Source organism: Salmo trutta, chromosome 3 (assembly GCF_901001165.1).
Source record: "Salmo trutta chromosome 3, fSalTru1.1, whole genome shotgun sequence".
In the NCBI taxonomy this organism is placed as follows: domain Eukaryota; kingdom Metazoa; phylum Chordata; class Actinopteri; order Salmoniformes; family Salmonidae; genus Salmo; species Salmo trutta.
Genome location: NC_042959.1, coordinates 58,241,945 through 58,269,286, shown reverse-complemented (window position 1 = coordinate 58,269,286; position 27,342 = coordinate 58,241,945). Strand labels below are relative to the sequence as shown.

At 45.5% G+C, this 27,342-nt stretch overlaps 1 protein-coding gene and 1 long non-coding RNA gene across 2 annotated transcripts in view; one reads left to right on the top strand and one right to left on the bottom strand.

The window, feature by feature from the left end:
- The window catches only part of LOC115180921 (regulating synaptic membrane exocytosis protein 2), a gene marked incomplete in the record, with an annotated part of 190,891 nt that overhangs the window by 137,747 nt on the left and 25,802 nt on the right, over nt 1-27,342 (bottom strand). Inside the window, 2 exon segments of the mRNA XM_029743071.1 lie at nt 4,065-4,076; nt 5,698-5,929. Of these exon segments, the coding sequence (XP_029598931.1) occupies nt 4,065-4,076; nt 5,698-5,929 (244 nt within the window).
- LOC115180937 (uncharacterized) lies at nt 10,899-11,751 on the top strand. The gene is made up of 3 exons (XR_003873199.1): nt 10,899-11,076; nt 11,334-11,423; nt 11,532-11,751. It is a non-coding gene; the product is annotated as an uncharacterized LOC115180937 (long non-coding RNA).

The window sequence follows — 27,342 nt, the reverse complement described above, 5'->3', positions numbered from 1 at the left end:
TAGTCACTGTTCTTTCGGGGACAAAAACACATACTTGGTTTCATATCCTTCAGACTAAATGCATTCCCAACCATCAGATGTTACTGTATCTTGTTCATAGCATTCAGAGAACAAAAATATCACATACTATAAAGAGATGTGCGTCATGGTCAAATATTAATGTGATGGTGAATAGACTGTCATCGGTATCATATTGCCTGTTTCCCTCCCAGTCTCACCTGGCCTGAACTTAACTGAGCTCATTAAAAACTCATTGTTAAAGGGAACATGTCTGGGAAGATCTTGGCTTTGAAACTGAGTTTGCACTTGAATCGACTGTGTCTGAAACATACAGAACCTATTCAATCATTCGGCACTCCTTTTTCCCCATGCAACACACGTTTTATGTGTGTTATTAAAAACGTGTGATAAACGATATATAACCTATCTAAGATTAAATATACCACATTCTTCTAAATGTGTGTAAAGATCTCAAAAAGACAGAGGGAAACATTTCTTAAAGTATATTTCATGAAACCGTGTAGCCAAAATAGGGGTGAAAGAAGAGCCGACTCTCACATGCTCAAACACTGTCTGGCACGTGGTGCATTACATTTTAATGAGGTTCTAAATTTAGTGTGTCGGGAGCGCGGTAATAATAATAGACTTGATGCATAAATGTATGCCCCTTTATTTTTTACCGAAGTTCAGAAAGACTTGAGAGAGAAAGATGAGAGCGGCTTGAGAAATGGAGAGACTGGATTCACACAGAGAGATGGCAGATGTCTTTCACAGACCCCCCTAAGCCCTGTGACATTATTTACAAAGCCAAAGTCTATTTTTGGTCTTACTTAAGCATTTGGCATGCAAAGTCGGCTTATCAAAGCGCTGTTCACTGTTTCACATACATTTTATAAAATACCATATATATACACAATTTCAGAGAACATGATGTAATGAGAACTTTCCCGAACATGAGCACTACATAGACTAAAACATCCATATAAACGTGTTCAGACTACCAGACTATAACAAGGTGTTTATAACATGTAGGCATTCATAATAGCCTAGAATTCATTCATCATTGGTCGCATTATCATCTACATTAAAATACTCTGACTACTTATGCAAACCGTGCACAACAGTCTATAGCCTACATGTGCATTGTAAATGCAGTATCCAAACGGCTGATTGTGAGCCCAGTGTATTGAATGACTTGCAGCCAAGACAATCCATTTTACATTTAGCTTACCCATGGTAACGACGGGAAGCATCGTGTCCGTGCAGGAAAAAAAACGTATGTAATCCTAATTTGGTGTAAATGTTACGGGGCAGCGTGCAGTAGAATCAGGAGGAGACAGACTGAGGCGCCGACCTTCAACACCGTTCAGCACCGCGGACAGTACCTGGTCGGACAACAGGCAGGCAGCTAGCTCTGCTCAATGCAGCCCGCGTGAAGGTTACACGATGCTAATCATGTATGTGATTTGTCCAGGCTGCAAATAATACCACCCAGTCAGACAGTCTTATGTTCCAACCATAATTCTTTTCTAAACAGATTATTTACAGAAAATAACAAAATACGTGTCTGCCACGATGTCAAATAGAAAACGATACAGCCCCTTCATAAATGCAGTAAAGGATTCCAATTTTGAAACGCGGCACACAAAAAAAGAAGCATATAGAAGCAGCTTCGTGGGAGGAAAGATGTGCAAGACTGAGCAAGAAAGCGTGCAATCATGTTTTTACCGCCGCTGTATTAGGCCTACTAGTTTTAAGTCTTCATTACTAATAGATGCGGGTGTGAGTCTCCCGCTACCGAGGCTTATTCGAGCTCATTATGAATGCAGCGCGTCCCCCCGTGGTGCTGGGCGGCCCAACTGTGCTCAAAGAATCCAATGTGTGCCGTTCCACGCCCGTGACGCTCAGGGACTCACCAAGCTATTTCTGATGCGCCACAACAACGAGCTCTTCTACATTCACTGGAATATTAGGCTATTTTTACTTTGATGAGGCCAGAAAGATCCAATAAGTGTGAGTTCTGTTCGTTTGCAGCAGAGTGAATGAAAGCTGAGACCCAAGAGCACCACAGCACATGTGATGTCCTCAAAAGTCGCTTTAATCACGAATGACTTGGTCTCAGGAGACTGTTGATTCCTGAGGCATTTTTTTAGCAACATCAGAGGAATTGAAATGTTGAACAGTCCTGCTATGATGACTGAGGAGGGAGAAGGATTCTGGGGGTTCAAAAAATGTACATAGTGCACAGTATGTCTTTCAAAGGCTCTATCTATATCTCCAAAATCCTTCCGGGTGTAAGTTTTGCCTACTGTGTAGCAGCTGAGCCGAGCCTAGACTGACCTGTATAGGTTACACATAAAGGCCCTGAGTACTGTCTTATCAGACTGGATGTCATTCACCTCTTTACTATAGGCTAATATCAAGCAAAGATATATAACAAAATATCATATTTTATTGTCATAACCATGAGTCTGATAGGCTATACTAGACTAAATAAGAAAATAAATCATCCCAGGGCTCAGTCTAATGTAGCTCAAATCCATCTCAAACCTTCAGTCCTGCTTCTTCTCCTGCCTCTCTGTGAAACTCTCAGCAGCAAGTCTGTCCTATCGTATTCCAGTGTCCAACAGCTCTGTTAGAGGCCCCAGACACTGAGGCGTGTAAATATTGATGCCATTTCACAGAACAAGAGATCTCTCATCACGGCTGCCACTGGTTGTGGGAAGGAAAGAGAATACTGATGGAAAAAGAACAGATTTCACCACCACCACAAGCACCTCTTTGACTGACAGACAAGCTTTCAGACGTGACACGCTACTGCAGGTGGATGGGCTGACCAAAACATCCCCAACTGAGCTATATAGTCTAAGTTAATGAACTTGCAATAACATAACATCTATTCTTATTATGAGACTCTGACAAGTGTTGTGTGTGAGTCTGTGTGCATGCGGTGTGTGTGTGTGTAAACATGAAAGGGCTTTATTGTGTCCAACATGTGTAGGGCTCTGGTCAAAAGTAGTTCACTATATAGGGAATAGGGTGCCATTTGAGACATCCTTTAGGTCCATGGGCCCTGCCCTCAGAGGCCCAGCAGTCAGGCCCCCAGTGACATCACCCTCCTTGGGTTGAAAATCTATCTGGTCACCCAGCCCTGTCTGGGAACCAAACCCCTGGATCAGCTGGCCCTGAGGGCTCCGTGAGGGCTTGGAGCCCTGCAACTAGATACAGGGGAGGCAGTGTCTGTGTAAACAATGTTCCTCTGGCTGAGACAGCAGCACATCTACTGAACGTATGTACACCTCCACCTCCACCCCCACCATCCATCCATCCATCCATCCATCTCCATCTCCATCCCTCTACTGTACCTCCTCCACCTCCAGACCAGTAATAACAACTGTTTTCCTTTCAAATACTTTAGCTGCATGTGTCATTTGGGATGCAACCAATGTATTTTCATGGCCAAGAAGACAGATAGCTACAATACCAGGCTAACAGTGGGCAGGGCAGCAGTGGGCCTATCCTCCTATCCTTTGATCTGATCCCAGGGCAGATCTGCCAACACTCCCGCTACTCATCACACTGTCCCAACCCTACTGCTGCTGCTGCCTCCTGCCAGCCCACAGCCACCACTCAACACCATCTGTAGGCTACAACTCTGGAGGAAACCCCTCCTCCACCCATAATCAGTCAACAACAAAGACAGACAGGCAGCCTTGGCAGCCGACGGACAGAAGGTCCAGTGGAGGTGGACTCTCAGCTCATTCAGCTCAGTCATAGCTGTTAAGGGGAAACTTTGACAGGGATTTGGTACAAACTTTGCATTGAAAATGGAACAAAGATACCGAAACATATTTTCTGACATATACTTTATATGTTCTATTTTGGTCTGGCCTTCAACATGATATGATTGACTCACAGATGTGATTGGTCAAAAATCATGTATTCAGGATACTGTATGTGTATATTACAGTCCGCAAAGTATCTTATGGGGGCGAAGGAGTGATGCTTCTATTCAGACTTTTCTTAGTTGAGGTGCGCAAAAGGTTGGAAAAGGATTTGCTAACCACTTTGTCCTCCTGTTGCAATTCCATGAGAGCAGGAATGCAGCAGACAGAGATAGAGGGAGTGGAAGACAGGGACAGAGAGAGAGAGAGAGGAAGAAAGGAACGGGGAGAAAGATTGTGAGTGACATTAGTACACTTTGACACATCGCATTCCGACAGTGAGGGTATTGGACGGCACCAAGCATAAATACTCAGTCACATAATAATAAATCAAGGCTTACTCTGTAGGAGGATTTCACAACAAGGTTAGTTAGCAAGACACTGGAGCAGCATGGTAATACACAGCAGCCATGAGATTTAGGGCTGTCGTGAGACTCCAGGGGAGACGCTCCCCCCAGTGGTAAAGAAAGAGATTTACATTTGACATATTTAGTAGACCATCTTATCCAGAGCAACTACGGTTAAGTGCCTTGCTCAAGGGCACATCGACTCTGGGATTCAAACCAGCATCCTTTCGACTACTGGCCCAACATTTTTATTTATTTTTTAAAGATGTTAGTTTTATTTTTCACCCCAATTTCGTGGTATCCAATCGGTAGTAGTTAGTCTTGTCTCATCGCTGCAACTCCCGTATGGACTCAGGAGAGGCGAAGGTTGAGAGCCGTGCGTCCTCCGAAACACAACCCATCCAACCCGGAAGCCAGCCGCACCAATGTGTCGGAGGAAACACCGTACACCTGGCCACCATGTCAGCGTGCACTGCGCCCGGCCCGCCACAGGAGTCGCTAATGCACGATGAGAGAAAGATATCCCTGCCGGCCAAACCCACCCTAACCCGGACGACGCTGGGCCAATTGTGCGCCGCCCCATGGGCCTCCCGGTCATGTCCGGCTGCGACAGAGCCTGGACTCGAACCCAGAATCTCTGGTGGCACAGCTAGCACTGCGATGCAGTGCCTTAGACCACTGCGCCACTCGGGAGGCCCTGCCCAACACTTTTAACCACTAGGCTACCTGACGCCAAGCTAAAAACAAGCCCAGAAGAAATCACTGCATCTAGAATCATCCCTCACCCCATTCACAGTCATGCAGAGAGTATGAATGGGAGAAACATTGGTAGGAGTTGGTATATGGTATAGATCATCAGTAGGGATGTGTTGTGAGCTGCACCACTGTCTGTATCTGGCTTGAGGCCCAGTTTCTGATTTCACACTAATGTTTCATATCCCAGTGGAGGATTTGATTTGAGACAGAAATGGATGTACTAGTCAGGCTATTTTTGGGACCAAAGAGAGACAGTAGCAGCAAAAAAACACTCTCTCACGACAGCTGGACTGGACTGGCCTGCATGGGATTGTATAAAACGCTTTGTATTGACAAATTACTTCCACCTTCTCACTGTAATCTTACAAGAGTTCAATTTTTTTATTTTTTTTTACTTTACCTTTATTTTACCAGGTAAGTTGACTGAGAACACGTTCTCATTTACAGCAACGACCTGGGGAATAGTTACAGGGGAGAGGAGGGGGATGAATGAGCCAATTGTAAGCTGGGGATGATTAGGTACTACAAAACATTTTTCCAGGTATGCATGCATGCGTGTGTGTGTGTGTGTGTGTGTGTGTGTGTGTGTGTGTGTGTGCTTGCGTTCATAGACACAGACAAACAGAGGTAGCTAGGCTTAACCTCCTCACCTTATTTGACCGCAGAGACACTCGTCCTCCGCACCGAGCACAGAATTTCGTTTGGCAATATGAACAGAGGTGGCCGCAGCCGTCAGCGAATTTGGTTTTGTGGCAAATCCCGCAGGTAGGAGAGTCATTGGGGTTCTTCTGAAGTTCTCCTGTCGTCCCTGTCTGTGGGGTTATATCGTCCCCCATCTTCTTCACCTGGTCCTTGTAGCTCTCAAACTGCTGGTGCAGCTTCCTGCAAGGAAGGAAGCAAGAGAGGAGCACAGTTAGGAAAAGATCAGCTCAGAAATCCTAAATGGCTCCCTAGTCCCTAGTTCCGTTAAAGTGCACTACTTTTGCCAGAGTATAACAATGCACTTCGGGGGATAGGAAGTCATTTCAGATGTCTTTGTGCTGTAGCTAACTGCAGGATGTTGTGTGAAGTCCATTAGTGTTGGTAGACAGCAAAGCGACATATGTACCTCTGATTCCTTTCTAAGAGAAATGTAGGGAACACTTTCTATGAGGAACATGTTTTATAATGGCCTTGATTATGTATACTTATAGAAAGTGTAACCAAAAGGTTTTGTCAACCAAATAACCTACAGTTTGTTACACACAACTGTCAGAGAAATGTTTGTATGTTCTGTATTGCATATTGTTGTACTGTCACTATAGTTCTCCATTCACATAGAGCTGCACCCATCTTTACTGGAACAAGGCGGGCCAGGTAGGAAGGTATAGAGTTTGCATCGCAAGTTTAAAAGCCTAACTTAATTCCACTTACTCAGGTTTCCGGCGTTTAATGAGTCATTTGTACCTGTGTTTCTATTTCAGGGCGGGGCCCGAGACGTAAGCTAATACAGCCCTCCAAATGTCAATGCCCACACTTCAGTGGAAAGAACACATCAAATCTGTTTTTCACAGCAACAACATCATGACTAGGTACCTACACTACAGCATCCATCCAACCAGTGCCTTTAGACAGCGCAGAGGAACCAGACTATTGTGTAGGCCTCCATGTGGTTTACTGAAACAACGGCACCCTTCAAAAGTCTTTGTTGCGTCCCAAATGGCACTCTATTGCCTACACAGTGCACTACTTTTGACTAGTGCCCTGTGGGAAAAGGGTGCCAAATAAAGAAAAGGGGGCCATTTGGAAGGAAGCTTTTAGCTCAACATTCTCTTTTAATCTGCACCACCTGCTCAAAACACTAGATGTACATTCAGTGTCACCTTGTCCTATACTCTCCCAATGCACCCACACATGACAGGTCCAACCGGACCTGCGGACCAGAGGACCCTGAAACGCTACCTCACACAGACAGACCAGCATGCATTTTGTATGACACATGTCAATCGGGTGTATCCGTAGAAACTAAAACCCTGGCTGACTTCATAATATGGCGATTAGAATTGGTTTCGTCTCCACATTTTCCCCTGCAACATTCATTAGTCACGTGAATTATTAACCAGAGCTATCATTTTTACCGTCCGTATTCATGGCTTGGTGTCGCTTAGGTGATAAACATGCTGCCTTTTCTTTCCCACAAACAGGCCTTTTATTTAGATCCCAAATGTAATTGGTGCGTGACTCGATGTGGCTGGGCCTTGTCTGATGACTATTCCCCTGCTGAACACTAGATAGAGCCGGAACCCTGGATGGCACCTCTCTGTGTGACACTGCCACGCTGCTGTACCCACTCTGGATGAACAACACTGGGCTACTACTGTCAATACATACTGAACACAGATTAGACCTGGGACGTGGTGGTGTGGTGTTGTTTAACACACACGCAGACACACACACACAGACACACACACACAAACACACACACACAAACACACACACACACACACAGACAGACACACACACTCAGACACCAGAACAAGTCTACAGATAGAAGACTTGTTAATGGTATGTGCATATTGGGTAGCAGTGTCTGCTGTTTAGAGCCGGGGTTCTCAAAGTGGGGTCAACAGTACTGCAGGGGGTCCGACGCCAGACACAAAAGAAAATAATACTTCAAACCATAGATTCAATTTGAGCCAAGGGATCCGTGGAATAAGTTCAGAAGGTGTAACACAATACAATAAAATAAAATGTAATATAATTCATCTACAACTTGTGTTCTTAACCCTGGGTCACATGGGCTTGGGAGGCTCACAGGGATTTTGGTATCCATAGTGCTGGAATGGGCTACAAGACCATCGCCAAGCAGCTTGGTGAGAAGGTGACAACAGTTGGTGCGATTATTCACAAATGGAAGAAACACAAAAGAACTGTCAATCTCCCTCAGCCTGGAGCTCCATGCAAGATCTCACCTCGTGGAGTTGCAATGATCATGAGAACGGTGAGGAATCAGCCCAGAACTACACGGGAGGATCTTGTCAATGATCTCAAGGCAGCTGGGACCATAGTCACCAAGAAAACAATTGGTAACACACTACGACGTGAAGGACTGAAATCCTGCAGCGCCCGCAAGGTCCCCCTGCTCAAGGAAGCACATATACATGCCCATCTGAAGTTTGCCAATCAACATCTGAATGATTCAGAGGACAACTGGGTGAAAGTGTTGTGGTCAGATGAGACCAAAATTGAGCTCTTTGGCATCAACTCAACTCGCCGTGTTTGGAGGAGGAGGAATGCTGCCTATGACCCCAAGAACACCATCCCCACCGTCAAACATGGAGGTGGAAACATTATGCTTTGGGGATGTTTTTCTGCTAAGGGGACAGGACAACTTCACCGCATCAAAGGGACGATGGACGGGGCCATGTACCATCAAATCTTGGGTGAGAACCTCCTTCCCTCAGCCAGGGCATTGAAAATGGGTCGTGGATGGGTATTCCAGCATGACAATGACCCAAAACACACGGCCAAGGCAACAAAGGAGTGGCTCAAGAAGAAGCACATTAAGGTCCTGGAGTGGCCTAGCCAGTCTCCAGACCTTAATCCCATTGAAAATCGGTGGAGGGAGCTGAAGGTTTGAGTTGCCAAACGTCAGCCTCGAAACCTTAATGACTTGGAGAAGATCTGCAAAGAGGAGTGGGACAAAATCCCTCCTGAGATGTGTGCAAACCTGGCGGCCAACAACAAGAAACGTCTGACCTCTGTGATTGTCAACAAGGGTTTTGTCACCAAGTACTAAGTCATGTTTTGCAGAGGGGTCAAATACTTATTTCCCTCATTAAAATGCAAATCATTTTATAACATTTTTGACATGCGTTTTTCTGAATTTTTTGGTTGTTATTCTGTCTCTCACTGTTCAAATAACCCTACCATTAAAATTATAGACTGATCATTTCTTTGTCAGTGGGAAAACGTACAAAATCAGCAGGGGATCAAATACTTTTTTCCCTCACTGTAACTTAGAAATGCCTCATGAGTTTAGTTCAACTGTCTTAGCACATCAAAACACAAAATAGCTTGTTTTACTCCAATGTTTGTAAACAATGTAAATGTAAACAATGTATAGCCTCAGAACATTAGAAACTATCATTTTGATATCATGGATGGTCAGTCCTTGCATCCATAGCTCTGTCTATGAATTTGAGAGTGGTTACATTTCTCCAGGCCCATCCCTCAGCTTTTTACCAAAACAGAGGCGCAATGCCCGCTTTGTTATTGTTTCAATTAAGGACTCTAGCTTTACGCTTTAAAATTGCCACATTTTCTCTCTGCCTCGTGGCAAAATGTGTAGAATTGCAGGATATTAGCTTAGACGCTGTAACAACAAAACATCTCTCTGTTCCATGACAAAATGTCTAAAACTGCAAGAAATTTGCTTAAAAACTGCTACTTTTTGGTCTCCGATGCCAAGAGGTGGGTCTTTAAAATGTTTCTTCCCACGGCCGGAGACTTGGATTGTCCGGCCATGCACTACCGAAGTCATAGTAAAACTCTTTGCTATTTTTATCTCACTCGAGTTATGAGGGGGTCCCTGATGAATTTGCTATCACAAAAGGGGTTACTGACCCCAAAAAGTTTGAGAACCCCTAGTTTAGTGGGCATATAGAGGCTTCTAGATTCACTAGAGAGAGTCACTGGAGAGCTGCCATTCAAGATGCAACTCTCTCTAAACCAGGAAGAGGGTTAGGGAGAAGGGTAGGGAGAGATAGGGAGAAGGAGAAAGAGAGGGAAAGGAGGGGTAGGTAGAGGAGATGGCCAGGGAAAAGATGGAGAGGAATAGAGTGAGAGGGAGGAGGAGAGAAATAGAGGAGAGAGAAATAGAGGAGGAGAGAGGGGGAGGAGAGAGGGGGAGGAGAGGGGTATTGAGAGGTTCAGGCAGCTGGTGGATGGCTCCCGTTCCTCATCCGTCTCCCCCTCGGTCAAACCTGGTCAAACGCGCATGACACAGCTGACATGTAATCATATGCTGCTCATTGTATCAGCTCTGGCTGTCTATCCGACCCTTCTTACCTCTGAACCACACCAACACAGGCTGCATCAACAGGCTGAAACATGAGCCCTGCCCTGGACTCTACTGTACCCTGTATGACGGAGTTAGCATAGTATCCCTACCAGGACCCAGCCAAGACCGGAAACTCAATACGTGTCTGCCTGTTGGCCTTAAGTATGAACTCAGGAGGTTATTTTATCAACACATGCCTTTTAAATGTTTAAAGTTGTGTTCCTTGTGGATGTCAGACTGGGTGACATAACATTGATGTCACCATCTGATGTCATGTTTCTGTGATATAGCACAGTCACGGTGCACCTCAGATGCATTTATTCAACCACAATGCAATATTGATATAATCTGTTACTATTTTGGCACTATTACAGTTTTAAACTGTAAACGGCTGTCACTTAATCCAAAAATATGTCATGCATTTTATAGATGCAATTTCTTGTATTCTTCACCATAGTAAAAATAATCCTAAAGGATATGGTCATTTTGCTGAAGAAAAATTGTGTGCTTGTTCCAGCTGTCCAAAAGTATCATTTGAAAGCAGACTTGTCTCTTGGCCATAGGCAGCGCGTCCATAAGGTTTATCCTAAAGTAAATTGTATTAATTGCCAAAATTATATAGCCTAATTAGACTAATCCTGTCTATACAGAAATACATAAAATCATTACTCCACCAAAAAGCTTATTTAAAAATAAAAAAACCTGTGGATTGTTTATATCGCATAGCCGGAAGGGTCCTCAATTTGGGCAGCGTGCACGGCAAATACCGAATAGATGATTGTTGAGTTGCGAATGTCACCGAAAGAGAGGCCCAGCCAGGCATATCGCAATATTTCAAAATACAATCGCGTGAAAACATCGGTGGAAAAGCAAATGGCTATTGCTGTACGGAGAACACCATGAAAAGACTAATCTGCCTGTTATCAAAATTCTCCATTTATTTGAGCGAACAGTAACCTATTTTAGCGGAGCATCGGCCGTATCCCCGGTGAGTGTGCATATTCACTGTCTTTATCATTGGGTCAGTTTTTGGACAACATTTCCTCTTCCATATTGTCTTTCTGGCTCCTCTTTTCGTAGGCCTATAAGATAGTTGCAGACAACGTCGTTGTTATTGATCTGTTTGTCAGTCAGCAGAGTTTAAACTACTCTGTAATTGTTGTCGTAATAAAAGATTCAGCTATGCATGTGCTAGCCTCAAGCTCTACAGTACATTGAAGGCTCTTGACTCTGTGTATCATGCAGCCCTTCGTTTTGTCACCAGAGATGTCTATCTAACTCTCCATTGTGATCCGTCGGGTGGACATCACTAGCAACACGCAGGCTCTAACACTGGTACGTTCTCATTTATAAGGTCATTTTAGGAAAACTGCCATTTTATCTCTCCTCTCTTCCAGTTTGAAATAAAAACACATACAAGCTCAGATCTCAATCTTGTTTCAGGCTAAGAGTCACGGACATTTGAACTGAGCATGGAAAATGTCCTTTCATTACTCAGCCCCTTGTCATGGAATTCCCTCCAAGCCAACATAAAACTCAAGGACCTGGTGTCCCTGGAGGAGGAACGGGTTGTTGAGACATGTCATTGTTTCTAGTTGTCACCCCATGTCAATCATTTGCAATGCCTTATTTAAGGAAGAACGTTGTTTTACCACACACACACACACACACACACACACTGTTTGTTTGCTGGTGTATTTGTGCTGTTGCCAGTGTCTTCTGTCTGTGTTGTCCGTTTTGGCTTACAAAGTTTTTTTGTCCGAGCCCAGGAGGCTTTTTGTCTCCTGCCAGGCCGTCGTAGTAAGTAAAAATGTGTTCTTATTGACTTGCCTGGTTAGATAAAGGTTAAATACATTTTTTTAAATAAATCTCCAGTCGTATAAAGTGTAGTAGAATTGCTGAAATGTATGATTGAGTTATATTATTAGCATAAATCATGACTATCCAATCTACTCATCACATTGGAAATAGCAGACTATCTTACATAAGTCTGCAAAAGTGAGGATGCATGGAATGCTTTATTGTAAAGGATAATTTTTATGGTGAAAATTAGCTTCCTGAAACTTGAGACTTACGCGCCGCCTATGCTCTTGGCAGTATCTGACAGGTCAGAGGTCAAACATACTGTGCAGACCACACTAGTCAGCCATACTGTATGTTTAGGCCTACTACAGTAACTGTCTGGTTCAGGGGCAGACAGTGCACATCTTACTTACGTCTCAGGCTCAGGCTCAGGCTCCTTCTCATTTTGGGACTTTTGCTGCGGTTGCAGAACGTTATTTACCAGCTCAGTGATCCCACTAAAGGGACTAAACCACCTGTTCAAATAAGTAAGCAAACAACGTGACTGTACACCACACCACAGAAAGATGAAGAATCAACACATTGTCTGGGCCGGCTGAGATAAGGGAATCCCCCATTAAAGCACACACACCCAGCAAGGCTTACACAAAGTCAGTGGCGGTACTGTACGGAAGCCTAGCAGGGATATTCACTGTGTTCACAGCAGACCAAGAAAGAGGGACAGTCAACCACATCCACAACAACAGAGAAAGAGGAGGAGAGGAAGTATAAAAGCAGGAAAGAAGCTACAGCCAATGGAAATGGGAATTGCATTGAATGGTCAGCCAATAGTTAGGAAGGTGGTAGTAGAGTAGTAGTATAACGTTTACATATAGATCAGATAGTTGCTGTGTTTAGAGGTAGATTTGGACACAATGCAGGACGGAAGGTAGCTGAATAGAAGCATCCAGTTCACACATGGATGAGGAAGTAAGGTGCCTAAAGGTGAAGCTCTCTCACAAGCCAATCAGAATGCAAATGACACACCAGGGCGAGCCAATATCAGGGGAGAAGGGGCGGGGCCCACTGAGACAGGAAGCTACATTGACCAACAGGAAGAAGTGTCAAAGCCTAGAGCACTCTGGGTAATGTGTTACTTACTGTGCCGGCTGAGGCTTTTGTTCTTCTTTGACCCTAAAAAGATAAGTGTGGACAGCTCAGTGCTCAGTGCATACACAACACAAAGACATGGAGAACACACACAAAACAACACAAATAAATACATACATAGACATAAACAATGATGATGATGATGATGATGATGATGAACATAATTACTGTATATTGTAATAGCTTTAAAGCATACAGTATAGTCAAGATATCAGTGATGATGATGATGATGATGATGATGAACATAATTACTGTATATTGTAATAGCTTTAAAGCATACAGTATAGTCAAGATATCAGTGATGATGATGAACATAATTACTGTATATTGTAATAGCTTTAAAGCATATGATCAAGATATCAGTGATGATGATGATGATGAACATAATTACTGTATATTGTAATAGCTTTAAGGCATATGATCAAGATATCAGTGATGATGATGATGATGAACATAATTATTGTATATTGTAATAGCTTTAAGGCATATGATCAAGATATCAGTGATGATGAACATAATTACTGTATATTGTAATAGCTTTAAGGCATATGATCAAGATATCAGTAATGATGATGATGAACATAATTACTGTATATTGTAATAGCTTTAAGGCATATGATCAAGATATCGATGATGATGATGATGATGAACATAATTACTGTATGTTGTAATAGCTTTAAGGCATATGATCAAGATATCAGTGATGATGATGACAAAAAACAACAATAAAAATCATAACGTTTTAAAATGATTCACAGGAAGTAAATAATAAAATATTGTGCTGTCATGATGTTTGTGCTGTCATGTCACACCTGAATTGATTGAATAAGACTCTGGAACTCTAGCTGAGGGTCTCACTACTTCCAGACGTCCAAACCATTCACCAATCATTATTAAACACATTTACAGCAGCAGACACATCTTGTTAGAAAACGTCATCTTTAGTGCAGAGCCTGTGGTCTAGTGGTAATGCTCCAGGGTCCAGTCACATACAGGTATATGCCTCTCTTTACTGGAAACCAGGGTTTAATCCCTGGATCCACTCTTCCTCATGACACTAGTAACCCACACATCACCCCTCACAATAAAGAGGTCAGGTGGGAAGGTATAGACAACAGTCAAAAGGGTGACAACCAGGCTCATGTACATAGACTGTATACCAAACAGGATGTCTACAGACAGACAGTCTAAGACCAGTCTCACACACACAGTCTGTATCTATAGATTTTATATCATCATATCTGTCTCTTTTTCTAGTTTTGACCCTCTCTGTTTCACACAATATAACCAGAAGCCTCCAGGTTTGACTGTCTTTGACTGAGGTTACACTGCTCTCTAGTGGACAGAAGTGTGGTTTCCACTGCTAAAGTAATAGGGGAAGAGAAATACACAGAACAGTAGGAATGATACATGTCCAATGTAGCTGTTGAGTTGGAGTTCTGAGGTCATAGGTGGCACAGCCCACTCCCCAGCCCACTCCTCAGCCCTATACCCCAACCCTATACCCCAGCCCCAGCATACTCCTCAGCCCTATACCCCAGCCCTATATCCCAACCCCAGTACTATACACCAACCCCAGTACTATACACCAACCCCAGCCCTATACCCCAGCCCTACACCCCAGCCCTATACCCCAACCCCAACCAAAGCCCTATACCACAACCCCAGCCATATACCCCAGCCCTACACCCCAGCCCTATACCCCAACCCCAACCAAAGCCCTATACCCCAACCCCAGCCCTATACCCCAACCCCAGCACTATACCCCAACCCCAGCACTATACCCCAGCCCTATACCCCAACCCCAGCCCTATACCCCAACCCCCGTAATAAACGCCAGACCTATACCCCAGTACTATACACCAGCCCTATACCCCAGCCCCAATACTATACCCCAGACCTATACCCCAGCCCCAGTACTATACCCCAGCCCCCGTAATATACGCCAGACCTATACCCCAGCCCCAGTACTATACTCCAGCCCTATACCCCAGCCCCAGTACTATACCCCAGACCTATACCCCAGCCCCAGTACTATACCCCAGCCCCCGTAATATACCCCAGCCCTATACCCCAGCCCCAGTACTATACCCCAGCCCCAGTACTATACACCAGCCCTATACCCCAGCCCCAGTACTATACCCCAGCCACAGTACTATACCCCAGCCCTATACCCCAGCCCCAGTACTATACCCCAGCCCTATACCCCAGCCCCAGTACTATACCCCAGCCCCAGTACTATACGCCAGACCTATACCCCAGCCCCAGTACTATACCCCAGCCCCCGTAATATACCCCAGCCCCAGTACTATACCCCAGCCCTATACCCCAGCCCCAGTACTATACCCCAGCCCTATACCCCAGCCCCAGTACTATACGCCAGACCTATACCCCAGCCCCAGTACTATACCCCAGCCCTATACCCCAGCCCCAGTACTATACGCCAGACCTATACCCCAGCCCCCGTAATATACGCCAGCCCTATACCCCAGCCCCAGTACTATACCCCAGCCCCAGTACTATACCCCAGCACTATACCCCAGCCCCAGTACAAAACCCCAGCACTATACCCCAGCCCCAGTACTATACCCCAGTACTATACCCCAGCCCCAGTACAATAGCCCAGCCCTATACTCCAGTACCATACCCCAGTACTATACGCCAGCCCCAGTACTATACACCAGCCCCAGTACTATACGCCAGCCCCAGCACAATACCCCAACCCCAGTACTATACGCCAGCCCCAGTACAAAACCCCAGTACTATACGCCAGCCCCAGTACAATACCCCAACCCCAGTACTATACGCCAGCCCCAGTACTATACGCCAGCCCCAGCACAATACCCCAACCCCAGTACTATGCCCCAGCCCCAGCACTATACCCCAACCCCAGTACTATACCCCAACCCCAATACTATACCCCAAACCCAGTACTATACCCCAACCCCAGCCCTATACCCCAACCCCAGCCCTATACCCCAACCCCAGTACTATACCCCAGCCCCAGTACTATACCCCAACCCCAGCACTATACCCCAACCCCAGCCCTATACCCCAACCCCAGCCCTATACCCCAACCCCAGTACTATACCCCAGCCCCAGTACTATACCCCAACCCCAGTACAATACCCTAACCCCAGCACTATACCCCAAACCCAGCACTATACCCCAACCCCAGTACTATACCCCAGCCCCCGTAATATACGCCAGACCTATACCCCAGCCACAGTACTATACCCCAGCCCCCGTAATATACCCCAGCCCCCGTAATATACGCCAGACCTATACCCCAGCCACAGTACTATACCCCAGCCACAGTAATATACGCCAACCCTATAGCCCAACCCCAGTACTATATGCCAGCCCTATACCCCAGCCCCAGTACTATACCCCAGCCCCAGTACTATACCCCAACCCCAGTACTTTACCCTAGTACTATATGCCAGCCCTATACCCCAACCCCAGTACTATACGCCAGCCCTATACCCCAGTACAATACCCCAGTACTATATGCCAGCCCCTGGACTATACCCCAGCCCCAGTACTATACCCCAACACTATACCCCAGCCCCAGTACAAAACCCCAGCACTATACCCCAGCCCCAGTACTATACCCCAGCACTATACCCCAGCCCCAGTACTATACCCCAGCACTATACCCCAGCCCCAGTACAAAACCCCAGCACTATACGCCATCCCCAGTACTATACGTCAGCCCCAGTACTATACCCCAGCCCCAGTACAATAGCCCAGCCCTATACTCCAGCCCCAGTACTATACCCCAGTACTATACGCCAGCCCCAGCACAATACCCCAACCCCAGTACTATACCCCAGCCCCAGTACTATACGCCAGCCCCAGCACAATACCCCAACCCCAGTACTATACCCCAGCCCCAGTACTATACGCCAGCCCCAGTATTATACACCGGCCCCAGTACTATACCCCAGCCCCAGTACTATACGCCAGCCCCAGCACTATACGCTAGCCCCAGTACTATACCCCAACTCCAGTACTATACCCCAAACCCAGCCCTATACCCCAGCCCCAGTACTATACGCCAGCCCCAGCCATATACCCCAGTACTATACCCCAGCCCCAGTATTATACCCCAACCCCAGTACAATAGCCCATCCCTATACCCCAGCCCCAGTGCAATACCCCAGCACTATACGCCAGCCCCAGTACTATACCCCAGCCCCAGTACTATACCCCAGCCCCAGTACAATACCTCAGCCCCAGTACTATACCCCAGCCCCAGTACTATGCCCCAGTACAATACCTCAGCCCCAGTACTACACTCCAGCCCCAGTACAATACCCCAACCCCAGTACTATACACCAGCCTCATCACTATATGCCAGCCCCAGCCCTATACCCCAGCCCTAGTACTATACCCCTGCCCCAGTACTATACACCAGCACTATACGCCAGCCCCAGTACTATACGCCAGCCCCAGTACTATACGCCAGCCCCAGCACTATACGCCAGCCCCAGTACTATACCCCAACACCAGAACTATGCCCCAGCCCCAGTACTATACCCCAACCCCAGCACTATACCCCAGCCACAGTACTATACGCCAGCCCCAGTACTATACCCCAGCCCCAGTACTATACCCCAACTCCAGTACTATACCCCAGCTCCAGCACTATACTCCCAACCCCAGCACTATACCCCAACCCCAGGACTATGCCCCAGTACTATACCCCAGCCCCAGTACTACACCCCAACACCAGTACTATACCCCAACCCGGTTGAGGTATAGTACTGGGGCCACAGTGTCTCCTGACCCCTCCTGTCTCAGCCTCCAGTATTTATGCTGCAGTAGTTTATGTGTCGGGGGGCTAGGGTCTGTCTGTTACATCTGGAGTATTTCTCTTGTCTTATCCGGTGTCCTGTGTGAATTTAAATATGCTCTCTCTAATTCTCTCTTTCTCTTTCTTTCTTTCTCTCTCTCGGAGGACCTGAGCCCTAGGACCATGCCTCAGGACTACCTGGCATGATGAATCCTTGCTGTCCCCAGTCCACCTGGCCGTGCTGCTGCTCCAGTTTCAACTGTTCTGCCTGCGGCTATGGAACCCTGACCTGTTCACCGGACGTGCTACCTGTCCCAGACCTGCTGTTTTCAACTCTCTAGAGACAGCAGGAGCGGTAGAGATACTCTCAAAGATCGGCTATGAAAAAGCCAACTGACACTTCCTCTTGAGTTGCTGACTTGTTGCACCCTCGACAACTACTATGATTATTATTATTTGACCATGCTGGTCATTTGTGAACATTTGAACATCTTGGCCATGTTCTGTTATAATCTCCACCCTGGCACAGCCAGAAGAGGACTGGCCACCCCTCATAGGTTCCTCTCTAGGTTTCTTCCTAGGTTTTGGCCTTTCTAGGGAGTTTTTCCTAGCCACCGTGCTTCTACACCTGCATTGCTTGCTGTTTGGGGTTTCAGGCTGGGTTTCTGTACAGCACTTTGAGATATCAGCTGATGTAAGAAGAGCTATATAAATACATTTGATTTGATTTGATTTGAACCTATATTACTATATTACTGCGGCTATGGCATGGTGTCAATACTGTGACGTAGCTAGAACGTAGCTAGAAGAGGCATGGTGTCAACCCTCCCCAGCCCCAGTACTATGCAGCCACAATACTGTACCCCAGCCTCAGCCCTATCTGAGAGCGTGAGAGTGGCTCCTTGAGAGAGAGGGGAGTTGACGTAGCTCCTGCCGCGCAGACAGACAGCAGGACAATTACACAACGGCCTGTCACTGAGAGTTTAGTGTTTAGGGAAGAACTCCTAGATGTAATGAATGTGGCTCCCTGAAGCAGCCAGCTCCCCACACGAGGCCAGACTGACAGACTTAGCTCACCTCACCTGCAGACACACCACAACGTTGGGTAGATCCCAAATGGCACCCTTTTCTATATAGGGAATAGTGAGCAATTTGGGACGCACACCAGAATGTGAACATTGTCAGTGTAGTGGTGACACACATCCACCAGGGAGAAAATGATTAATAACTCTGACTTCAGTCCTGTATGAAATCTGGACTGTTCCAGTTTGTAAATGCAGTAAATTTAGATACAATTCAGTCTATGACTGCGAGGTAAAAAATAAAAGCTAATAATACTGTGCAGCTCTTTGGATGTGCAGCTCGACGGCACAGTGTCAACCCTCTCTATATTGTGCAGCTCTATGGCACAGTATCAACCCTCTCTCGATTTTAAGCTCTATGGCATGGTGTCAACCCTCTCTAGATTGTGCAGCTCTATAGCACAGTGTCAACCCTTTGTATAATTTAAACTCTATTACATGGTGTCAAACCTCTCTAGATTTGAAGCTCTATGGCACGGTGTCAACCCTCTCTAGATTTTAAGATCTATGTCATGGTGTCAACCCTCTAGATTTTAAGCTCTATGGCATGGTGTCAACCCTCTCTAGATTGTAAGCTTTATGGCATGGTGTCAACCCACTCTAGATTGTGCATCTCTATGGCATGGTGTCAACCCTCTATAGGTTGTGCAGCTCTATGTTATGACGTGGACCAGTCTTACATCATGGAACCGAAGGATGAAGGGTCTGTGATCCCTGGGCCAGGCCCACTGTTCACACCACAGGACGTTACCATGACCACCTGCTCCTACTTCACACCTTCTCTAGCTGGACAGGACCAACTCTCTCTGCTGTTTTATTCATACAGTTTCACGTTGCTTTCCCAAATGACACCCTATTCCCTATATAGTCCACTACTTTTGACGAGGGCCCTTAGGGAATAGGATACGTTTTGAGACGCACCCTATATGACCGACTGGGTTCAAACCCAGGTCTCCTCCTGCACATCACAATGCTGTGTTAGCCTGCTGAGCCAAATCCTAGGCATCAGCTCCGGGAACTAACTCAGGTTAAGTAATGCAGGTCTCCCTCCCTCTTTCTCCTTCTCCCCACATTTTCTCCTTCTCTTGCTCTCTCTTACCCTCCCCCTCCCTTCTTCTCCCCCCTTTCTCCTTCTCTCTCTCCCTCTCCCGCTCAATAACCTGCCTGTTCCTAAGTCAGGTCAGAGTAGGAGAACCACATCGATGTGACATCTATACAACAAGCCCTGAATCATCACATTCTCCCCATGCAGCCGGTCAGAAGAACAAGTGCTGCATCCCAAATGGAACCCTATTCCCTATATAGTGCACTATGTTTGACCAGGGCCCACAGGGTGCCATTTGGGACGCAGATAAGGTTTCCCACATGTCATAGGTGCCTGGGCAGGCAGGTCCAACAGCAGCCAAAACCCTTCTAATTGTTTCTGATGGGCTGAATAAATAGAACCACAGTCTGCCTATCCTCTCTGTCAGTCACAGGCTGACGTGACGTAGCTAGAAGAGATACAGTACACAGTCATGTGACATAGAACCACAGTCTGCCTATCCTCTCTGTCAGTCACAAGCTGACGTGACGTAGCTAGAAGAGATACAGTACACAGTCATGTGACATAGAACCACAGTCTGCCTATCCTCTCTGTCAGTCACAGGCTGACGTGACGTAGCTAGAAGAGATACAGTACACAGTCATGTGACATAGAACCACAGTCTGCCTATCCTCTCTTTCAGTCACAGGCTGACGTGACGTAGCTAGAAGAGATACAGTACACAGTCATGTGACATAGAACCACAGTCTGCCTATCCTCTCTGTCAGTCACAGGCTGACGTGACGTAGCTAGAAGAGATACAGTACACAGTCATGAGTCAATGTACAGGAGTGTGTGATCACTTACTGACATCCAAGTGTTAACTTTTTAGTGACGGGGCAGTATTCGGAAATTCGGATGAATGACGTGCCCAAATTAAACTGCCTACTACTCGGGCTCAGAACGTAGGATATGCATATTATTAGTAGATTTGGATAGAAAACAATCTGAAGTTTCTAAAACTGTTTGAATGATGTCTGTGAGTATAACAGAACTCATATGGCAGGCAAAAACCTGAGAAAAAAATCCAACCAGGAAGTGACTTGTAGTTCTTCTATCATATCCCTATTCAAACTACAGTGTCTGTGGGGTCATTTTGCACTTCCTAAGGCTTCCATTGGCTGTCAACAGCCTTTAGAAACTTGTTTCATCCGTCTACTGTTACTGGGCAGAGAATAGGCGCTCAGTCAATCAGTAGACTGCCTGGGAGCAATGAGTTGTTTACTGCGTGGGCACATTGGCGCGCCTCTCCTTCTTTTTCCTCTGTAATGAATACGCTATTGTCCGGTTGGAATATTATCGACGTTTTATGTTAAAAAGACCCTAAGGATTGATTGTAAACATCGTTTGACATGTTTCTATGAACGGTAATGGAACTATTTGACTTTTCGTCTCTGGTTCTGCGCTCTCGCGTTATGCCTTTGGATTAGTGACCTGAACGCGTGAACAAAACGGAGGTATTTGGACATAAATAGGGAGTATTTCGAACAAAAAGAACATTTCTTGTGGAAGTGGGAGTCCTGGGAGTGCATTCCGATGAAGATCAGCAAAGGTAAGGGAAGATTTTATAATACTAATTCTGAGTTTAGTTGACTCCAGAACTTGGCGGGTAACTGTATAGCTTGCTTTGATGGTTGAGCTCTGTACTCAGAATATTGAAAAATGTGCTTTCGCCGAAAAGCTATTTTAAAATCTGACACAGCGGTTGCATTAAGGAGTAGTATATCTATAATTCTTTCAATAACTGTTGTAAAGTTTATCAACGTTTATGATAAGTATTTTTGTAAATTGATGTGCTCATTCACCGGAGGTTTTGGTGGGAATACATTTTCTGAACATCACGCGCCAATGTAAAATGGGGTTTATGGATATAAATATGAACTTTATCGAACAAAACATACAATGTATTTTGTAACATTGAGTCCTGGGAGTGTCATCTGATGAAGATCATCAAAGGTTAGTGATTCATTTTAGCTGTATTTCTGGTTTTTGTGACGCCTCTCCTTGCTTGGAAAATGGCTGTGTGGTTTTTCTTGTCAAGGTGATGTCCTAACATAATCTAATGTTTTGCTTTCGCCGTAAAGCCTTTTTGAAATCGGACACTGTCGTTGGATTAAGGAGAATCTTCTCTGTAAAATGGTGTATAATACTTGTATGTTTGAGAAATTTGAATTATGAGATTTTTGTTGTTTTGAATTTGCCGCCCTGCTATTTCACTGGCTGTACCGCGGGTGGGACGTTAGCGTCCCACATAGCCCATACTAGTTTAAGGACACCAAAAATATCTAGTAGTCTATACAAATAGAAACTATTTGTAACATTTTGGTCTGAACACATTTGGGTTATACCTGAGAAAACAAACACACTGTTTCAGGAGTAAATACCTATTTTACATATTTTACACTGACGTTACATGCGACAGTAATAATTTCCTTTGAGATGGATGTTGTGTTATGGTTGGCATGGATACATGACGCAGAGTACATGGTGTCCATCTGTCAGTTGCATCCATCCTACCTGCTTTTCACACAACAGACAGCATGACAACACATACACGCCAGTCCCACGGATGGAAGCCTTGATGGAATCATGTAACAGGGGCGTCAGGTAGCCTAGCGGTTAAGAGTGTTGGGCCAGTAACCGAAAGGTTTCCCTGTTTGAATACCTGAGCCAACCAATTGAAGCATCTGTTGATGTGCCCTTGAGCAAGGCACTTAACCCTAATTGCTTCTGTAAGTGGTTCTGGATAAGACGGTCTGCTAAATGAATCAAATGTAACAGAGATAGTTACACTGTTAAGAGAAACCTAAACAACTAGGCCACACTCCAGCTCTTACATTTCCCTCTGGGATTTCAGAGAAGACACATTGAGAGGAGAAAACTCTTTACTTCATACATTACAATATACTGAGCAGACCAGGCACAGCTTTCTCTGTTACATTGCACTGAGCTTCTCCACACTGACTCCACCCAGGGACTAAATGCTTCCCAATTACTCTGTCTGCCTGTCACAGGGGTCATGAAATGGAGACCAAGACGCAGCGTGGATAGTGCTCATTTTCAATACTTTAATGAAAACACTTCAAACAAGAAAACGACCAATAACAGTCCCGTCAGGTACTATGACTAAAACGGAAAACAACTACCCACAACCCCAAAGGAAAAACAGGCTGCCTAAGTATGGCTTCCAATCAGAGACAACAAAAGACACCTGCCTCTGATTGGAAACCATACCCGGCCGAACATGAAAACCAACACATAGAAATAGATAACTAGAACAAACCCACATAGAAACAGAAAACCCAAAATACATACAAAACAAACCCCCCTGCCACGCCCTGACCATACTACTATGGCAAATGACCTCTTTCACTGGTCAGGACATGACACTGCCTCTGCCTCCTTCCCTCCCTCCCATCTGCCCCCCTCCCTCCCCTGCCTCCCTACACCTCCCTCGTATGCCGCCCTCCAGTGCCTCCCTTCGTTCCCTGCCTCGCCTCCCCTCCCTATGCCGACCTCCTTCCCCTGCCTAAATATATCTGGGCGGCCCCAACCAGTCAATCTAGCATGTGTTCATTCTAAGAAGTCCACTCTTCCTTTCAGAAGTTGAGCGGAGCAGAGGGTGGTGTAGCAGAGAGGACTGTGGGATACGGTCAGATACAGTGGTCCTAAGGGCCAGCATGACTTTTCCCTTCAGCAACAATGTAGTAGTAACTGGAACACGCTCAGCATGGCTTCCAACTGGACATGTTCACAACAGTCTCATGCTACGTCTCAAAGAGCACCCTATTCCCTATGGACCCTGGTCAAAATCACTGCCTATACTAGGGTATAGGGTGCCATTTGAGATGCTGTTTCTGTATAGTAGTGTCATGACCAGCCCTAACCACTCAGTCCGTCTTCCCAAGTCTTCCAAATAATTGGATGAAGGGATCATCCTGAGGCTCAGTAGGAAGATACCATATACAGACAATTAACACTTAATGCTTATGACTGCCAGGAGCACAAGTCAATGTATATATACAGTATATTAAACCACTCAGCAATACACAACTATAAGCTTGTAGTAGTGTGTGCAGTACAGTAATCAAATCATTTTTAGCAGTTGCAGTTTTTAAACCGATGCAGATCTGGTCCCAGACCCTGTTTGTGCTCCTGCCAACGCCATTTGTCATTGTCAAGCCATGATAGAAACAGACTGGTACTCAGGCTACAGTGAGTACTGTGACCAGGGCAGAACCACCTCTCTCTACCTGCATGAGTCTGAGAGGAACAGGAAGAAGAAGAGCTGTTCTAAAAATGGCAGCTCATTTAAAGACATGCAGCAGATTAAGTCCAGAGACACCTGTTCATTACACCTTTCTTCTTGTGAGGGGAGTTGTGTGTGTGTGTGTGTGTGGTGTGGTGTGTGTGTGTGCTGCTACTTAACACTTTTCTCGCTCCAAGAGGATTATGGGTAGGGGATGAGAGAGAAAGAGAGAGAGAGAGAGAGAGAGAGAGCTGATAACTTCCTTTTGCACTCTGGGGGGAATTCTGAATGGCTCCCTATTCCCTATATAGTGCACTACTTTTGACCAAGGCCCAGGCTAGGGTGCTATTTGGGATACAACCTCGCTCATTCTGCCAGGTTGTGATAGGGAGCAGAGCAGGAATCTGGTTGTTGCGAGGAGGAGAGAGTTTGTTTGAGTAGCTACATCAGGTCTATATATTTCTATGCATTGAGGGACAAGCTGTGCACCACAGTTATAGTGATAGGATTGTATGTACAGTACTGTACACACTGCAACCCTGGGCTTCCTGACCAGAGTACTGCACTAATAATCACATGTGATTGTCAAAAAGAGTTGGCAGTAGGATTTCTCTGAGCAGTGGGGGACTCACTAATCTGTAGCCAAATATAACTTCAAACTCATCTGTTTGAACAGATTACCTGTCAGGATTCAATTGGGCCTCCTCAAATCGTAGCTCCCCTCCTGAGATGTCTCCTAGCGGCGCGGAGTCAGCTAACTACCCAGCAGCATCCTACACATTCATAACTTCCTCATATTCATCTGTATCTACACACTGTGGTGCTCTGTGTTACCGCTCTACTACAGCACTACATACTGTAGGACCAATATGACATTTTAATAATGAGTTCAAATAAAAGGGACACTCATTTCTACAGTTTGGTAGTCAGTGTTGTGTGAACTCTACTGGGGGGGGGCATGTGTGTGCGCGTGCGTGTGTGTGTGTGTGTGCGTGCACTCGCCTGCCTGCCTACATTATACAACCTGACACGGATACATTTCATTGTGTCTTGGATCAGCAATTTCTAGGCAGCTGACGTTGTCCCGTGTTGATGTCACATCTCCACACGCGTATGTGGCATGCATACACACACACACACACACACACGTTTGTTTTACTATCCTTGTGGGGACCAAACAATTGATTCCATAATTTTTTTGAACTAACCCTACCCTAACCCCAAAGCCTTTTCCTTGTGGGGATGGGAGAAATGTCCCCACTTGTCCTAATTTTCCTTGTTTTACTATCCTTGTGAGGACTTCTGGTCCCCACAAGGATAAGAAAACCAAAAACACCCAAACACATACACAAACATCTCCAGTGGGAATAACAGGCCCTGAACCAACTCAACTACAACCCGGGAAAACAGATTTGGGAATAATGACTTATCATAACCATGTAGGACCACCTTATAATGACTTATCGTAACCATGTAGGACCACCTTATAATGTCTAATAATGACTTATCATAACCATGTAGGACCACCTTATAATGTCTAATAATGACTTATCGTAACCATGTAGGACCACCTTATAATGACTTATCGTAGCCATGTAGGACCACCTTATAATGTCTAATAATGACTTATCATAACCATGTAGGACCACCTTATAATGACTTATCGTAACCATGTAGGACCACCTTATAATGTCTAATAATGACTTATCATAACCATGTAGGACCACCTTATAATGTTACCTGCATACATGATTATAACATGTTTTATACCCCTTGTTGCTTTATAACCCTTGTTGTTGTGCCTATGGGAGTCTCTCTCTCTCTCCCCTCTCTCTCTCTCTCTCTCTCTCTCTCTCTCTCTCTCTCTCTCTCTCTCTCTCTCTCTCTCTCTCTCTCTCTCTCTCTCTCTCTCAGACAGTAGCTTATAATAATAGCCTGCATGGCTAACAATAGAGAGGTAATGGATACCCAGGCTATTATTGTGCTGTGCAGGCTGCATCCCAAATGGCACCCTATTCACTATATAGTGCACTACTGTTGACCAGAGCCCTGTGGGAGCCATTTGGGACGTAGCCACAATTACCTGTCTCAATTCATCTCTGGCAAGTACGTCACTATTGGCTTGCTTAACTAAATTGCAAACATATACATGAGTACACACTGGGGACGGCCAGCCAGGCAGGGCTACCTGATACCATGATACCACTGTGACAGCGCTTAGACAGATACACACCCATCAGTGGACAGAAATACTGCGGCACAGGCATACTACACACACACACACACACACACACACCGCATTAGTACACAGGGTTTAAAACCACCCACACAGGGATAATGTCCATCGACACTAACAATATTAAATGTAACCCTGCTGCCTCACTGTAACCAAGCTGAACTAAGACAGCCCTGTAATACCCACTGCCTAAATCAATCTGGTAATAACCTTAAAAGGATCTCAGAGCCAATAAATGGGAATATGTCCAACAACACTGAGTCAGCAGTTAACCTTACATTAGCACATAGAAATGGACAAACGTTAAATTAGCATCAACAGCCTAAAGTACCTTCTTGCTCCAAACATCTCTCGCCTCACAAGACGGAACTCAAATAGGAGTAGTCTAGGTTTTACTGGGGAATGCTCTATATGCAACACCCTCTGCCATGCAACACCCTCTGCCATACAACACATCCCATCTTAGTGTAGTCATGGTAACGGTGGCAGTATCTCAGTGGGGTGTAGTGATATTAAGGGATTAGTACTAGATCCCTTCACCATCGGACATCAGTCCAAGAGGTCGGGCCCAGGAGAAACACTTTTTACACGCACGCACGCACTCACACACACACACACACACACACACACAGACACACGGACACACACACGGACACAAACATACACACTCACAATATCTAATAATGTGTTGTAGTAGAAACTGTAGACAACAACAACGTCTCTGTATTGCTCCACTCCACTAAGGCTGTACAGTGTGAGTGTTGTTGTGTGTGTGTGTACGCGTGTGTGTTTTGTTTTTCTGTGTGCTGTGTGTGTGTGTGTGTGTGTGTGTGTGTGTGTGTGTGTGTGTGTG